The sequence below is a fragment of the Urocampus carinirostris genome, chromosome 16 (genome assembly GCF_059441175.1).
Source record: "Urocampus carinirostris isolate Australia breed hairy pipefish chromosome 16, RoL_Ucar_1.0, whole genome shotgun sequence".
Taxonomy (NCBI): Eukaryota; Metazoa; Chordata; class Actinopteri; order Syngnathiformes; family Syngnathidae; genus Urocampus; species Urocampus carinirostris.
In genome coordinates, this window is record NC_142364.1 from 23763072 (window position 1) to 23781596 (window position 18525).

Consider the following 18525-nt stretch of genomic DNA (forward strand, 5'->3'; position numbering starts at 1 on the left):
TTCCCTCACAAAATGCAAACAATCTTACACCATATTTTTTTTTCAAACGTGTTTATTTATGTAGTTTAACATGTTTTATTGTACATGTGTTTCGTAATACCATATATATTGTTAATTAACATTTTTTTGTTAGATACCGAGTTGACATGAATGAGGTTAATTATAAAAAAGTTAAAAAATGAAGTAGCTTGGACGTTCACTGGAGAAGGAAAAAAATGCATGCAAATATAATTAAGTAGATTAATACATTATCATATTCAAATTATTCCTTTATTTTCTGCATTAGATTATTGTTGGTAATATACTGATTAAAGGGATAACCACAAACCTGTCTTTTTTCATTTTCTCCTTTAATACTTCTTTTTTTCTTAACTTCTTTATACAACAACAATGATTCGAAATTTAATGCATCAAAGCAAGTGAACCGTTTGAGAGCCGGCTCTCTTTAATGAGTTGAGCCGAAAAAGCTAACCACATAACTACTACATGAAATCCGAGGCGGCAAACGCATGCGCACAGTAGCATCAGACCGCTCACTTCGTTTGCAACGGAAAAAAAAACATATACCGAGATAGAGGCGTTTTTCCGTACAGTTTTTCTTGTACGTCGTACACGTCTTAAAATGCATAATAAATGTATTTTGTACGGCAAAAACGTACAGGTTGACAGGTATGCTATTTTTTTTTTTTTTCAGAAAGTAAGCGAAATAAGCACTATATTTGATATTTGGTTTTGTAGTTACTGTGTAGTATTTTTGTTGTATTTATGGAGAAGTATTTTTGAGTGGACACACAAAGTGACAATGTTGGCACCAAAAAAGTTAACCACTCTTGGGTGCCCCCTAGTGGTGGCGGGGCCCTAAGCAGCCACTAAGCTCACTTATGCCTTGTCTGACTGACAGTTCTGTTTGCGGGTTGTGCCTGAGCCTGGTCGTTTCCCACGCTCCTTAACATTGAAATATGATGTAGACAGGAACATGGGACAGCTGTTTGTATTGAACTTGTACTGTCTCAATCATGTTTTTTTTGTGCTCACACAAAAACTAGAAACAGTCCTTCAATGGCGCCTCTTTCCCGGCTGACGCTGCCGGAAGAAGAAAAAAACAAGAGAAAAATACAATGACAGGCAGCCAGCGGGGTGGCCATGTGTGTCTGCCAAAGTTCGTTTATGACAACAAAAACATACCTGTCTGTCACGGTCGCCATGACGACCAGTATGCCACGCCCCCGAACTCAAGCTGAAGCAGATCAGCTGATTGCTGTTCTGCTATTTAAGGCTGGATTTTGGTTTTGGCGGGTGCTGGTTCATTACTCTTATACACAATCCCGGTCTGTTATGCTTGTCCTGTTTTAGTCTGTTATGCCTTGTCATGTTTTAGTCTGTTATGCCTTGTCCTGTTGAGTTCGTGCCGGAGGAACTCTGTATTGTTCTGTTTTGCCTCGGAGTATTGGGCGACTTTTATTTTATTAAATAAAACCTATGGATCGTCAACGCATTTGAGTTCTCCCTTCATGCCTCCTGCCTCCGTTCTGGTCCGGTCACCTTCCTCGCCACCACGTCTCGTGACAGAATGAACCAGCCAACAAATAGAACTCAGCGAACGATCCCAGCGCGACTTGGGGAGAGCTGGAGAGCGCAGTTCGGCAGGCGCCTACTGAGTTGGCCTTCCCTGCCCGTTCGAACCACGGCCCCGCCCGTCGTGGCCCTTGCTGTGCCTCGAATGGGGTCCCGGGAAGAATTGACGCCTGCCTGTTCGACTCTCATGCCTGCCTGCCCGACTCCCGTGCCGATTGCCTGCTATTCCGTCTCCCCTGCGTGCCAGCCCGACTCCGACTCCCAAGCCTGCCTGTTCGACTCCCAAGCCTGCCTGTTCGACTCCCATGCCTGCCTGTTCGACTCCCATGCCTGCCTGTTCGACTCCCATGCCTGCCTGTTCGACTCCCATGCCTGCCTGTTCGACTCCCATGCCTGCCTGTTCGACTCCCATGCCTGCCTGTTCGACTCCCATGCCTGCCTGTTCGACTCCCATGCCTGCCTGTTCGACTCCCATGCCTGCCTTGAGTCTCCCTGTACTGATTTTGTTCAGTCTTTCCTGTCCTGTCTTGTCTGTTCTGAATCTGTTCCCCCTGAGTCTGACTCTTCTGAATCTGTTCCCCCCTGAGTCTGACTCTTCTGAATCTGTTCCCCCCTGAGTCTGACTCTTCTGAATCTGTTCCCCCCTGAGTCTGACTCTTCTGAATCTGTTCCCCCCTGAGTCTGACTCTTCTGAATCTGATCCCCCCTGAGTCTGACTCTTCTGAATCTGATCCCCCCTGAGTCTGACTCTTCTGAATCTGTTCCCCCCTGAGTCTGACTCTTCTGAATCTGATCCCCCCTGAGTCTGACTCTTCTGAATCTGATCCCCCCTGAGTCCGACTCTTCTGATTCCGCCTGTCCTGTCTGAATCGCCACTTCTGAACCTGAACCCCTGAGCCTGACTCTTCTGAATCTGACCCCCCTGAGTGCGACTCTTCTGAATCTGACCCCCCTGAGTGCGACTCTTCTGAATCTGACCCCCCTGAGTGCGACTCTTCTGAATCTGACCCCCCTGAGTGCGACTCTTCTGAATCTGACCCCCCTGAGTGCGACTCTTCTGAATCTGACCCCCCTGAGTGCGACTCTTCTGAATCTGACCCCCCTGAGTGCGACTCTTCTGCATCTGACCCCCCTGAGTGCGACTCTTCTGCATCTGACCCCCCTGAGTGCGACTCTTCTGCATCGGCCTGTCCTGAGTGCGACTCTTCTGCATCGGCCTGTCCTGTTTATCTGTCCTGATTTTGCCTGTCCTGTTTATCTGTCCTGATTTTGCCTGTCCTGTTTATCTGTCCTGTTCTCGCCTGTCCTGTTTATCTGTCTGTCATCCCCTGTCCAGTTGGCCACCAGACCCCCCCTGCCGAGCGCCGATTCCGATCCGCCCGACGCAGATGGCGCCTGCCTCTCCCCGTTCCTGCGTGTTCGGAGGAGGGAGCAGGGTTGCCCCAATCGCGATCGTCAACATTCCGGGGCGCGAGGTAGTAATTTTTTCTTTTTTGGGACCTCGGGAGCTGTCCCTTAAGAGGGGGGCTCTGTCACGGTCGCCATGACGACCAGTATGCCACGCCCCCGAACTCAAGCTGAAGCAGATCAGCTGATTGCTGTTCTGCTATTTAAGGCTGGATTTTGGTTTTGGCGGGTGCTGGTTCATTACTCTTATACACAATCCCGGTCTGTTATGCTTGTCCTGTTTTAGTCTGTTATGCCTTGTCATGTTTTAGTCTGTTATGCCTTGTCCTGTTGAGTTCGTGCCGGAGGAACTCTGTATTGTTCTGTTTTGCCTCGGAGTATTGGGCGACTTTTATTTTATTAAATAAAACCTATGGATCGTCAACGCATTTGAGTTCTCCCTTCATGCCTCCTGCCTCCGTTCTGGTCCGGTCACCTTCCTCGCCACCACGTCTCGTGACACCTGTCAACCTCCACGGCTCCATGCCCTTACAAAATGTTGTATTTTTTTTTAATGTAGTTTAACATGTTATATTGTACATGTGTTTTGTTATATCACTATATTGTTTAATTAACATTTTGTTGTGAGATACTGCGTTGCTTGACATGAATGAGGTTTATTATTAAAAAAAGTTCAAAAATTAAGTAGCTTGGACGTTCACTGTAAAAGGAAAAACACATGCAAATATAATTAAGTAGAATAATACATTTTCTTATTCAAATTATGAATTCATTTTCATTCATTCATTTTAGATTATTGTTGGTAATATACTGATTAAATGGATAACCACAAATCTGTCTTTTTTTCATTTTCTCCTTTTATAAGTAAAACTGTGACAAATATTATTATGTTGTACAGCCAATATTATATCATCTTTCTACCTCATAAATGTATTGGCCTATTTAGCTTAACATTTTCTTTTCTTTTATTTTCTTGTTTTAACCGTTTATTACATGTTTATCCTGGAGTGCCACGTCTGCTCTCGTTGTAAACAGTGTTCACTACGTTGTTATATACAGGGTTGGGTAGGGTTACTTTAACTTGATTACTTTCAATTACTTTTGGATTACTCCAATACCAAATATGCTAATAAAAGACAAAATAAACTAAATATGAATAAAATTGCAAAATTTTGTGCAGGCTTAGGGAGTAACGGAATACATGGAACGGCAAAAATGATGTTGGCAAGCTGTTTGGATTTATTTTCATTTTGTTTCTGTCGCATTTTATGTTAGTTTTGCCGGGGATCAAAGAAATCAAAGCCAGGAGAGAAAGCTTACCATGTGTTGTGAGTCATAATTTTATTCATCTATCAACTTTAATTCAAACGGCATGTACTGATAGCTTTAAAAGACTAAACGCCGAAAGCACTAACACGTATCACTACTTATTCCTACTTGTAAATGTTTAAATGTTTTCATTTCTTTAAATATTTGACATACTGTAAAATTAGGACTATGAGCCGCAACTTTTTTCCCAAGCTTTCAGCTCTGCGGCTAATTCAAGCATTTTTTTCGAATGGTCGCCAGGGGCGCCCGAGCAGTAAAGTTAAAAGTGAGACAATTGGAATATATGTGTTGATGAAGACACAAGTTTAAGGTAACTTTGTGCTTTGTGCATGAATAAAATTAGCATGAAAGACCTTTATTATGGAAAAGGTGTCAACCAAAAGGGAGAGCTAACTACCATATTGGGGAATAATGTTACGAGTCTGTTCATTTAACGGAAATAATGCGACGAAAAGAACGGATTACAAGAAGAAACATCCAACGAAGCAGAAATGTTTTAGGCGGGTTCCTATTTATCTGTCGGCAGTATAGTGTATTTTGGTGTAACTATTTACTCGGTTCAATCAGGTACAAAGTCTATGGATTTTCCTTGATGTAACAAAGCCATTTTCTTGGACACTCAAAGAAGTTAAAAACAACCAGGGGACGTAATGGTGAGTAACCTCGGCCCTACTTACGACCATTCGACTTACAAAAAAACGTTAAAAAAATGAAAGTGGAATAAGAAAGCTTGATGCGGTTGAGAAAATTATTGAATCACTTTTTTTCGGCCACCTTCTAACACAGAGGAGGACTTCTTAAAGCTTATCTTCCAAAACAAATTACACTTAACTTTATTTATTTTTATAGAGCATGCCCGGAGATGGCTGGGATGGGCTCCAGCCCCCCCGCGACCCTAATGAGGATAAGCGGTACGGCTGATGAGATGAGATGAGATGAGATATTATTTTATTAAATGTTTATTTTTTAGTACAAAACAATACAGGTTACTTATACAAGCCTTAAAGATACTTTTACAAACCTTAAACATACATTCTATACAAAATATAGCACTGAAGCAATTTATGAACAAATTCGTCCGGATCGTTCGTAAGTAGGGCAGCGTCTGTATCTTGTTTCAGACACATCCTGATGTCTCTTTGATAAGTATAATTTTAAATGCTTTTGAATCCTAAGAGTTTAAGCTTTCCAATGATATGTGGCATGACATATTTCAGTGAATCGTGACATCGTACAGACAAATGTTTTTTTTATCAACCAACAGCGGGGTTAAGGTACCGTATATTATTAAACTTTCTGTGTACCATCTTTCATTGTAAATATCTCATGTTTCAATGTGGGCACATGCGACTTATAGTCGGGTGCGGCTTTTGAATGTACAAAATATTTTTGTACTGCGTGCGGCTTATAATCGGGTGCGCTCTGTAGTCTGAATTTTACGGTATTTCGATTATATCACTTGCACAAGATTTGTTATCACTTCCATTTAGTACAACCAAATTTCACGGAGCAAAGATTTTGGACTGTACACCACTCATAATTGTTGGAGTCAAAACAAAGAGTACACAATCACACAACAGCATCCTGTATTATTCATTTGAAACAATGCGCTGCTTAGGAAAAAAAAAAAAAGAGATGGAGGCCCTACAAATATATTAGTGACCACCCTGCATGTCTATTGCGGAGACAAATATTTAGAGCGGGGGTTGACCAAAAGACAAAGCGGCAGGAACTCAGCGGGGATGGAACTCCCTAAATATCCCCAGGTCAGGTCAAGACAAGGTTTATTGCTTGCCGGAGGCCTTGCAGTTTGTTACTTAATGTGCCGCCACAAATAAAGTTTGGGTTTTTTCTTCCTCTTGCTGACAATCTAAACAAAGGCATTCATTCTGAAAAAAAAATGCAAAAAAATAATTGTGTTTTCTTTTATCGAAATACTACTAAGAGCGGCATTAGCTCAGGAGGTAGAGCGCTCGTCTTGGGATCAAGCGGTCGCAGGTTCAATTCCTCTTTATATGTCGAAGTGTCCTTGGGCAAGACACTGAATCCCTAATGCCCCCTATAAGCCTTGCATGGCTGATTTGTGTGTGTGTGTGTGAGAATGGGTAAGTGTGAAGTACATTGTAAAGCGCTTGGGAGGTCTTCGTTGCCTTGAAAAGCGCTATATAAATGCAAACGCGGTGGTCAGCGCGTGTGCGGCACAGTTCTGAGGTCATAGGTTCAAATCCAGCTTGCATGATCTCCCCATGCTTGCATGGGTTTCCTCCGGGCACTCTGGTTTCCTCCCACATTCCAAAAACATGCATGTCAGGTTATTTGGCCGGTCCAAATTGTCCCTAGGTGTGAATGAGCGAGCGAATTGTCTGTCCCAGTGTGCCCTGCAACTGGCTTGCAACCAGTTCAGGGTGTCCCCTGCCCACTGCCTGAAGACGGCTGGGATGGGCTCCAGCACCCCCGCGACCCTACTGAGGATAAGCGGTGCAGATAATGGATGGATGGATGGATGGAATTGTAGGGTGATCCCCTTTTCGCAGAAAACACCACCCCCCTTTCCAGCTACAGACTCAATCAAAAAGAAAGAACCTCAAATCACTCACTATTTGTCCCCCAAGATACCCCCTTTTCTCTGATTATTTGACTACCTAAGCAACTTGATAAACCAGCCTAAGTTCATCTCCCCACAACTGTGATGGACAGAACCACACCCGCTTAGGGGCCGGTCACACAGACATTTGCGGCTGAATCGCGGCTAAAATTTTGCGTTTTTTTTTTTGCCCGTGGTTGCCCGCCATGGAAAATGCGCAAAATTGGCTAACCCGCTGTTCATCGGTGGTATGCCCGCAAAACACGCCGGCGACTGTTCCGCTCCCTCATCGCGTAATTTCTGCGTAATTTTCTCGTGTGGACCACGGGTATAAAAGCTCCCGAGCGGGTGTTGTGCCCAAATCCGACTCCTACGCAACACAACCAACCCCCCTACACCCTCGCGTGAACGCGCATTCTGCTGCGATCGCTTTTGACCTTTTCATCCGCGTTAACAAAAGCATTTTGTAAAATACGATCGCACTTTATTGTTTAAATAAACGCGTTATATAGACTAGGATCTCCCAATTATTATAATTTGCGCGCTTTATTGTTTTAATAAGCGTTTTATATAGAATACGATCGCTTTGTTCACGCGAGGGGGGGAGGTTTTACCGTTCGATTACGTTCACAACAAACACAAAGACGGAATGGTTTATGTTGTATTACATTCCCAACGAATGCAAGACGAAGTGGATTTGGTTGTATGTTCGCCATTACATTCCCTAAAAGTGAGATAAAACGAGGTAAAAGTGGTTGGAGTAGCGAGGAGATGCAAATCTCGGCAGGGATGCATTTCTCGGGCTGTAGAAATCATAAACGCTCTAAGCACAGTCCCGTGAAAATCAAGATTTCAAGCTATGGCATCATTTTTATTTTATTATCTTGAAAAGAAATGTCAAGAAATAAAAATGGATTAAGACGAGGTCACTACGCTGACGGGGAAGGGAGGGGGGTTGTTGAGGGTAATTGTTCTATCATTTTTACTCATTATCCATCTTACTCTCAGCCAAAAGGGGATTTTAGGGTTTTTAAGGGTTATTGTTCTATCTTCGTTATTCATTATCCATTATCCGATATCTACATATGTATAATAAAGATTCAAATCGCCAAAGTGTTAATTGTAATGAAAATATTGCTGATTTATTGCGTGCTGAGTCATGATTCATGCTTGAGTATTTTACGGGGTGTTTGATGAACTCGGACACATTTTAGGTCTAGAGAACTTTACTTTGTCAAAGCTAGGAACTAGAGGTAAGATCTTGAGCCCGGGCCAAAACCCGGCCTCGGGCATAAAATGTCAATCATTAAGTCGGGCCGGGCCAGGTCGGGCCGGGTCGTGCGAGTCTGTCGCTGTTTTATTTATTAATTTATTAATTCATTTTCTTTCATGGAGGATCTGTACAGCATGCACTTACTTTTACTCAAGTAATTATTTAGATGACTGCTTTTTACTTTGACTTGAGTGACACACTTTGGCGCTGCTGTTTAGCGTTCTAAGTTATATTATTCAGATAACTCTATCATAAACAACATGCTTACCAAACTATCAGTTTAACTCTAAATCACTAAATCCAAAGACATTTTCATCCTTGGTGGCACGGTAGAAGATGCCCCGCTTCCTCTTTCCGCCTCTACATTGCTTACGTCAGACGTCATTCCATCTTCTCGCAAATAACTTACAAGCTTTATAAATTGTCTTTCTGCTTTTTGGCCAAATATTTTACTGTTTGCATCTTGTAATCTTGTCATCACATCATGGCGGCGCCCCTGTTCGGCTGCGGCTGCATCGGCTCGCAACAGTTTTTTACACGTCGGCCATAAGACCCAGTCTTCGACTCAGTTTTGACGGCGCACAAAGTCGGCTCGAACTGCAGATTAAGATACGATCGCAGTTTTTTTTTTTGCTGGATATGCGATCATCCAGACATCAAGCGCTCGGTGCTACGACCACTCGGGAGTGTTTATTAGCCACGGACTGCTATGTCAACAAGACCCAGCGGCCTACAAAGCAGCGAAGCAGAGTGGCAAGACAGGGCGTGACCGCCGGACGAGGAAGCGAGGTTGTCGGGCCGTGCTAACAGCTAGGCTAAAGGCTAAACGCCTCTCCCATCCATTCTCCAACAAACGCTCTCTGGACAATAAACTGGACCATTTAACAACTGGAAGTGGCATCAAACCGCGAGATGACGAACTGCTGCGCTAAAATTCTGACGAAGACATGGTTAATCTTATCTATCCCGGCTGACGTTCAAAGTAACTGTGCGGGTCAGATGTATCGACATTTCGTTCTGTATACACGTGTATACGAATGACAATAAAGTAAATCTGAATCTGAATCTGAATCTGCAGTATATGATTTTCTTGTTGTTCAGTTTCATTTCGCTGCACTTCGGCGTTAGAGCGCTCTTTGGACAGTGCACTTCAATTTAAAGGGACTCCGACCGAAGTAAACCAGAAGCTGCATACTTAAACCGATGCCGAAATAAAGTTTCAGGTTTATTTCGGGCCAAGTCACTTAAGTCAAGTTACTCGGTCGGGTTGCGGTGGGTTCCGGCTCATATACCTGCAGGCGGGGTCAGGTTGGGCTGGATTTTTTAGGCCCGATCTAACCCCTATTTGGCAGGAACTCACGTAGCAGGTTCCAATGACACACTTTCGAGGGTCAATGACGACAATAGGCATTAAAAAGAAGGCGGCAAAGTCCACCATGGTCTCTTTTCTTAGACTCAGAAGCTAAGTGTCACTCAACTCGAGCCCGCTCCCTTATTACCTCTTTCTCTCCCTCCCTGACTCGACCGTCGAGCTCGTGCCGTACATTAAGACCTTCTCCAAGAAGTCCGTGCCACTTGAACCAAAACTCGCCTGAAAGTAAGAGTCCCAGCTCACCAGAATCCCCCTAAGGTAACGACAGTTTTTGTTGCTGGCGTCACAATACGCAATAGGATATCTCTCATCGTTTCTTTCAGTAGCCATTTTAACTTTCACAGTAGATACACCTCCTTTTGAACCACTTTCCCTTTAAACACACTCCCTTCCGAATGTTCCCAATCTAAATTGAAATCGAGCTGAGTTTGTCTTGTTGAAATATTTGTTTATTGACTTTTTGGGTCAATAATTCCAGTAGTGTTGTAGATAGTGTGGTCACGGATTGTTTTAATTCCTGGATGAAAACAGTAAAAGTAAAAGTCTACATGCTAACCCAAACCTTAAAAAAGGTGAAAAAGCAAGAGTTATTCAAGCGCATATAAGATGCTTGCACGTGCAGCAACTGTCATAATTACTGATGTGACGCACCTGTGCCCGCTCATTTGGCGCCAACCGGCGCGGGTTCGTATTGGCTCCCTGTCACTATTTGAACCCTGTCCTGTCAGTCCCCTGTTGTCAGTTCGTCTGCGAACCTCAGTAGCCTTTTTCGACCCTGACTCCCACCTGTCCCGTTTTTGACCCGTTTTGATCCTGACCACGTCTGCTCTCCGGTCCCGGCTTACGACCTCTTTTTGTCCCCGACTGCGTCTACTCTTCAGTTCTGGCTTAGGACTCGTTTTCGACCCCGACCACGCCTTGCTCTCCAAGTCCCAGCAACCGACCCGTTTTCCCGTCCCTGCCATCGCTCGCTACGGAAGGTCCACTTCCGTGTTTGGATCACAATCAGAGTACGAGAGCGTCTTGCTTCCCGCGTCCATTGGACACCGGATCGTGGGCGCAACCCTTCCGCTTCCCTTCTATAAAACTTGTGAAAAACGTAACACAACTGGGTCTCGTTTTCGTTCTGGTTTTGACAGCAACAGAGGCTGCAATGATGATTTCAGAAAGAAAAAGGTGTCACTAAGTTGAATATTTTGAAATTACGGACACCACCTTTAAATAATAAATTACAAAAATGTAAATCTTATTTTTACCTACTAATTTTTTAATCATTATTTTGGAGTCATTTTATTATCATTATTATTTCTATCAACATTATGATTGTTCATAGTGTAGCATGTAGTGGTGCGCTGGTGCACCCCATTTTATTGAATCTACTGAACCTACCGTCCTGTAGTCGCAGGTGTCGCAGGTACAGAGGACTCTGGAGGACGTTACACTTGCCGGGCTCATCTTCCCTCGTCACCAACATCAAGTCGGTGTAAACGAAAACAGTCACCTGCGGTGGACGGTGCAAATAAAGATTGGCAATTATATCTGTGTAATATGGAAAACTGATTGAAAATTGTGTGTGTGTGTTTTTCTCTCTTAAAATGGAATGTTTGCTTTAAGCTGAGACTTTTTATTAACAAACATAAAGCCATAGCGGTGCCGGGCATTCTACTTAAGCAAGATTGCTGGGGCCATGGTTTGTTGCAAAAGCCCCAGGGAGCCACCAGGGAGTGCCAAAGAGCAGTATGACTGCGTCAGAGCTGCTTGTACATGAAATCAGATGTTAATCAATTTTGTTGGTATTTATTGGGGGTCCTTTGGCACGTAACCTAGCTAAAAACACTCCCAGAGGCCTAAAGTACTAATTGTCACATCTGGCGCTGTTGCCATGGCGCCCTGTTGGTTCCAGCCAGGTGGTGCCGGATTCTGCCGCCGCGGTTGCCTCAGCGACCAGTTGGCCCCGCCCATGAACACTTAAATGCGTTCTTTTGAACTTTGCTTCGCTGGAACGTTTGTTAAACCTGGTTAAACTCTGTGAGACTTATGTGAGACTTCTGTTAAATCCTGTTAAATGCCTAGTTCCGTGAATCTTTCCGTATTTGATCCTGTTTTGTTTTTGGCCTGATCCGTTTGTTTTTGGACATTCTTTTCTTTTGAGTGGATTTCTAATCCACTCCTGCGACCATCGATTCCCGGATCGATTGTGCGCCCACCTCTTCTTCCCCCAATAAATTGTGAGTAATAAAACTATTGTTTTTTGTTAGTTTTTCCGTATTTATTTCCTTTATTTTCTAATACATTTTAAGGATACGGTGTAAAAGTGTTGCAGAGGTGTACCTAAAACAATTCATTAGATATATGGTAGGTTCAAGCATTTTTTTTTCCTTCAAAGGGTTGGGTAAGACAGAAAATGATACTGAAAAATGTCTTTAAAGCAACACTTTGGACTCACCTTGAGTGAGTGATGCTTGCTCTCATGTAAAATCATCTCTTCTGTTATGATGAGCACTCGGCTACACAGGTCCAGAGGCTGCTCACACACAAGTAGGTCAGATGCCTCCAAACTAACAACCACAGCCCACACAAATGTATGAAAAATAGACAAAATGGCTCACTTGTACAAATATGGGGAAGATGAGGATTTTAGGGGCCGCCGAGACGTATCCGTAGTTCCCGTGAGGGACGTGAGAACGGACGATAGTGCAGTTTTGGTAGTTGGCCATATTGGCACTTTTTTGTGGGTATGCCATCCCTCCGGCACCAAATGGCGGGTTTTTTGACGTTTTTCCGTTGTTGGAGCGACGCAGAAAACCAGTTCGGCTGGAGAATGGACCGCTTGCACCGGAAAGATTCCCGGTAACTCCGGCGCTGCCGGTCGGCTGGCTCTGGGCACCTGGAACTTGCCGTTTGGGGTATAACCTGCTGGCTGAAAAAAAAAAACCATAATAAAACAAACCACAAATTCAGATTTATAAAGACATATTTGATCAATATGTTTTTGAGATGGAGATAGCTTAGCCTAACCTAATTTAGCTTACCTAGCGTGCCCTGATTGTCCTGATAAACTGGCCTTAAGATCTGAAAACAAAAACAAAAAATTGGTCATTTGAGGCTTAATTTTCAATCAATCATCATAACCTGTCGTCACTTTCCAGAACTATATCGGGTTAGCATTGTGTTGCTGTTTCCAGTAGTTCTTTCAAGGTAAATTTAGCCTGCACATGTAGACAATGCTAACCGCTTCAATGATTCATCCATGAGGCTATTATTTTTGGATTGGGACTGTGATTCATTCGTATTGATTGAATGATCTCCTTTTTTTGCACTATAAATCTATGGTGTGATGTAGCACATGCACATGGATTTTTCACACGCTCCACCGAAGCTCAAGGGCGGTAGTATTTTTGTCTTTGTTTTTTGTTTTTTTCCTAATCAAAATATACAGTGAGAGAGATCATATGGGGTTTTAGATTGTTGTTAAATACCTGCCAATTTGTACGTTTTTACCGGTATTTTATGTGTTGTTTTGAGCATTTCAAATTGTGTACGCCGTATAACAATTTGGGATGTTTTTTTAATACATGTATTCGTACGGTGAGCCACTTTGAATTTACTCCAAGAGGGTAAACAACTAAGAAAGATACTGAAAGAACTGCTTGTGTTGTTTATTTGGTAAATAAATAAACTCGTTTACACAAATTATCTTCGTTTTTATTCTACATAATCTGTCTTGCTATGAGTAAATAGGTGGGATGTTGTCTCGGTAATGTATTATTATTATTATCACTTAGTAAGGTAGTAAGAGAAATTGCAAAAATCAATAACGGGATCAGTTGGCTGACGTTAAAAGGTAGGTTGTTATCAGAAACTGCTATTATTTTGTTATTACTGTTTTGTTACAATTTTTTACAATTTCATTAATGTAAACTGATGCTTTGTATAGGTAACTATTTATGATGGCATAGTTCACAAGAAAAAATAAATAGATACATTGAACTAAAGCTAAATGAGAAACAAAGGGACTACTTTTGTCTCCAAATGTACAACGGGAGATATAATTGTTAAGCTTGTTAGTCAGTTGTGCTCACATATTGTCATAGCTGCGTTATTAAAATATAATAACGTTAAATGTCTGTTTTTTTCTCTCAAACTACTTAGTGAAAGAAATACAACTCAGATTTATAAGTAAGTTGTGTTCATATGTTATTACTGTGGTAATTCTATGAATTAACGGGGTGTGAGACACAAAGTGGATATTTTTTTAATATTGGACTTGCTGACTAATTGTCAGTAGTTGTCACATATTGCTATTACTGTGTTATAAACGTGAACTTAAGTTAAACGAGACACAAAGATGCTGCTTTTGTCTTGAAATATACAGAGAAAAGAATATTAGTGAGAATTATGTCAGTTTTATTTTCATATTCTTATTACTGTGATATTAACATAAGCTTTACTTCAATTAGACACAAAGTTGCTGCTTTTGTCTCACAATGAACAGATTGAGTATTGGTCAGACCTATAAGTAAGTTGTGTTCGCATATTGTTATTACTGTGTTATTTTTGCGTACCTAAGGATAATGAGACTCAAAAGGACAGTTTTGTCTCAAAATGTACAGTAAAGAAGATAAATGTTAGCCTTTTTAGTCGATGAGCATATCAGTGGATAGTTACGCTGTAATGTTAGTAATGTTACACTGTTGCTCACTAAGGAACTCATTCAGGCTTTTCTTCAAAAACAAGTTTGCTTTATTGATGCAATAGTGTACACAATTCCGAAAAGAAGGATACCCATTAACTGTTGCAATAAAAGGTATTACCAAACAGAGTTATCTTTCAATCAGGCACAGAACGTGTATTGTTTTTCTTCACAATTATGTAAATATGTCACGAAATATTTCACGCGTCAGAAGACTCGAGAAACTTAGTCTCAAAGTTGACAGATGTGGCTTGTCTTCTCTAGAGCTGTGATGTAATTGAAGTAACACAACACTTTTAAAATGGCGAATTCCAATAACAAGACATGTGAGGCAGCTCCGAAACAGACAGTGATTGCAGTGAACAGCAATTGCATACCACTCTTTTCTGCTTGGAGAAATGTAAACATTGCGTATCCTATCGCTGGGAACCTTGTGACTGTTTTATCAGAGTCCTTCAACCTCCAAAGCTGTGTGGTTTATGTTTACCTGCTGCCGTTACACCTCGGTTCTGTTTGCCTTTGCCTTTTCTTAGGTAGGCGATTGTTTTTATTGCTTGTGTCTTTTGCCATGTGTGTCGCAGTTGGTACAATTTTGTCCAGCTAGCTCCCCGTAACTGTCGGGGCTGCCAAGGGCTTCCCTCTTTTGTTTTTACGCAGTTGGCAATCGTTGGACGCCCAAAGTGCGTTGTTTAGCCAGCTAGCCTTGCATTAACGCCTGTTTTTTGTTTGTCGCCATAGCCGTTAGTGCTTTTCGTTGTTCCTGGTAAGCCATTAGATATTTTTTGGTCAGCCGACCTTGCGTTTTTCCGCTAAGGCTGCGGCCGCCTTTTGTCGATCTGTCTTGGTTAGCTCCCAGTTGTCTGCTCTTGATGTGTATTTGTTGGGCAGTTAGCCATTTTTCAGCATGCAAGCTACTTACAAAATGACCAAATCAAAATTATCAACATGCCTCAAAAAAAAGAGATTCAAAAGCTGTCCAGGATTATATAAGGTGTCCCAAATAGTGGAATTTAATTTTCACAAGTTTTCAACGAACACCATAATAACTATGTAATTAAAAAAAAAAGTCAAAATATAATAAGTGTCAACTCCATGACTCAATTCAGGTCAGTCTTTTTTTTTGTCGCCAATATTTTTGTCCAGTAAGTAACACTGTACTACATTAGTGCAAATCTATTATCGTAAAAAAAAGAGATCATACCCTGTACTCAAACTAGGCAAATAAAGTTCTTACATTTGTGGTTGATAATAGAAATGTCAATAAATACTTATATAGTAGATTAAATAGCATTATTTTACTTTGATTTGTAAGGCATTCTGATAATCCCCATTGTCATACATTTTAAGATACATAGATGTCAATAGTACATTTGAATTCTTAATCATTAAACACTCATTTAAATCATGAAAAAAATGAATCAATACTCTTTTAAAAACATTTCTAATCGTCACAAAATACACCTTTCAGCGACAGAATTCGTATTTCTCCATTTTTTTACGGCACCATGAGCAATGTTGATGTTGAAGCTCACATGCTGCAGTTGATTAATAGGTGGCATTACACTTTCCGAGATCAACCAGGGGCGTGTTCAGGAGAGTAATCAGACATGTAGTCGCTTGTTAATCGCTTGCCGCGCACTGCTGAACGTTTTGTAATCGCTCACTGTGATTGCCTTACTGATCCAAAATGGCCGACGACAGTACAATGGATTTCGTTCTACAGCTTGCTTTGAGCGAGTTGGCTTATATGAGCGACAGTTCGCATATTGACACAGTTAAGGTTATCCTAAACGCAGTGGAAGGGTCATACCTGTCTTGCATTGTTCACAAACATTACCAGGCAATGTAAGACGATATATTACATCGCCAACAGCACTCGTCAGGGTGAGATCCTCCATCTTCTGCACTGTCGACGCCATGTTGGAAATCAAAGTAAGCGGTCTTTCTCCCGTGATTACTCGGGCACGCGAGCGCTCAATAATCATTGGCCGTTCAGAAGCTAGCGATAGCTAGCGATAGCAATCGCTCACTCTCCTGAACACGCCTCAGTACTACTAATGTGATCCACCAGTGGATTGCAATCTACTTAATGAGCAGCCCTTTTCAACGAACAATATTGTAACTAGCTAGTGTGCTGGTGTTCTTCCGATCACGTCACAGCTCAGAATGACAAAGACAAGACATGCTGTCTTCAAAATGTATGATCTCTGAAATAATTGGGATATACTGATAAAATATACATAATTAAATAAAGACACGTATTATTTCCTCACATTTTGCACGTTTGAGAATATAAGATTACATTTGGTCGAATTCTTTAAGATACCCATGAGATCATTGATGAAATTAATTTTAAAAAAATTGTGCTTTGTTGGCCAGAAGTCTTTGTATGACCGGAAATAAGGACGGCGGACTGCAGTATTGTGGTCTGAATGCCCTTCCTGTGTTTACAATAAAAGGAACAACGAAGGAAGCGCTGGTGTAAAGTCACTCGATCAATTAGCGCTGGGGACGAAGGGTAAGGAGACATATCTAGCGTGAGCCACCATGTGAGGATGAGGAGGGCGGAGATGATGAAGATGTAGCCCATCAGCTGTCTGCGGTACCTGGCTTCCGGGATTGAAGGGCGCCAGGATGATGTAGTTGTCCCCGTTGGAGGCCTTCACCCGGGTTCCCTTCAGCGTGGCGGTATGCGGGTGCGGTAGGACCCGCGGATTGCCATCCAGCTCTTCCGCCGAGCCGCTCTGGGGCCCCCAGCGAAGGGTACCGAAGCCTCCACCATCGTCGATGGAGCCATTGAGGAGAAGCCGGCGCGCGGTAGAGCGGTGGTGTGCCGGGAGCGGCGGCACGGCTGGAGGATTGCGTGCCGCACTCGGGTCGGGGGCCCGGCGGCAAGTGGGTGGCGAGGGCGTCTCGTAGGTGGGATTCGGTTGCTTGTAAGAGGGCCGGTGAATTAGACCCTCAAAGTTGGGTTTAACTGACGGGCCGCTGCGCCACACCACCACGGTGATCTCGTTTACGCTGTTTCTGAAGTCGAGTGAGAGCACAGAGTCAAAATATTTGTAAAATAATATAAAATAACATACAAAAATCCCAAGTATCAACAGACCCCTCTCCAGCATACATTATCACCAGCTCACCACAGGATGCGAGCCCATTGTTGACCCAAAGTGGTGGGTTCAGAGTTTGACCGGAGCAAGAGAAGATTTGTATGTTGAGTTGCGTTTTAAAACAACATGCTTAGCTGTTGCGTGTACAGGTGCAAAAATCAAACATTAAGGAACACAGTTTATTTGTAATTACAAAATCACAGTAGAAGCCAGTGGCTGTAATCCAAATAATATAGCTGACTGGACTGAGGATATCATGAATGTCTGCTTATGCGATGACCATTTCATATCTGGTCAGGGGTTGTGGTGATCTGATTTAGATTTACTTGAATGCTGAATGCTTTAGTCAGTGTAAGTATGATAACTGGCGGGGTGTTTTCTACCAATGCCAACTATACTACTACTACTGGTGCGATCAAGTAGATCTTTTATAAGAATAATACTTACACCCAAAATAATAACAACATTATTAACAATTGTTATTTATGTATATTTTATATATAATTGTCATGATTGCTGATTCAGGGCACCTGTGACTGCCCGATTGGCGCCAACAGCCGAGAGCGCTGATTGGTTCAAAGACTCTTTTTAAACCCCCTGCTTCCAAAAGGAAGCCGTCAGACCGTTTGCGAACCTATGCTCCCAGCTAGGCAAGCTCCATACCTTCCAACATTTTCCTGGCCTGTTTTCTCCTGCCTGATACCTGTTGTCGACCTGTTTCTGGACCTGTTTCTGCCCTGCTCTTCCAATCCGACCATTGACCTGTTTTGCCCTGTTTTCTCCTGCCTGACACCTGTTGCCGACCTCTTTTCTGGACTCGATACCGCCCTTGCTCTCCCGTCCCTGCTAGCCACCAAATTCCCTGCTGCCAACAATTATCTTTGCTCGACACGGAAATGCCACTTCCGCGTTCCGGCCACCTGCAACCCGTGTCCGTTGATCATCAGATCATGGAAGCAAGAACTGCTCTCTCTCTTTATCAATAAAACTGAGTGAACGAACGCTACTGGTTCCGGTCTCTGTTTCTGGCTTGTGACAATAATGGATATAATTAATACGTTATTATATTTTTAATAGCAATTATTATTGATTAATTGTCATAAACATTATTATTATTGATCCCACAAACACTAACAATGTATTTAAGGTGGGTTTAAGCTTGAGGTAAGATCAAGCCTAAAA

The 18525-nt window shown here is 42.5% G+C and overlaps 1 protein-coding gene across 2 annotated transcripts in view; it reads right to left on the reverse strand.

Moving 5' to 3' along the window:
* The window catches only part of rgs3a (regulator of G protein signaling 3a), a 183133-nt gene that overhangs the window by 127021 nt on the left and 37587 nt on the right, over window positions 1-18525 (reverse strand). For both annotated transcript variants that reach the window (XM_088320165.1, XM_088320166.1), the window contains 5 exons: window positions 16840-17260; window positions 12573-12612; window positions 12150-12460; window positions 11987-12064; window positions 10930-11041 (listed from right to left, as the gene is read on the reverse strand). In XM_088320165.1, coding sequence (XP_088176291.1) covers window positions 10930-11041; window positions 11987-12064; window positions 12150-12460; window positions 12573-12612; window positions 16840-17260 — 962 coding nt within the window. The remainder of the gene's footprint in view (window positions 1-10929; window positions 11042-11986; window positions 12065-12149; window positions 12461-12572; window positions 12613-16839; window positions 17261-18525) is intronic.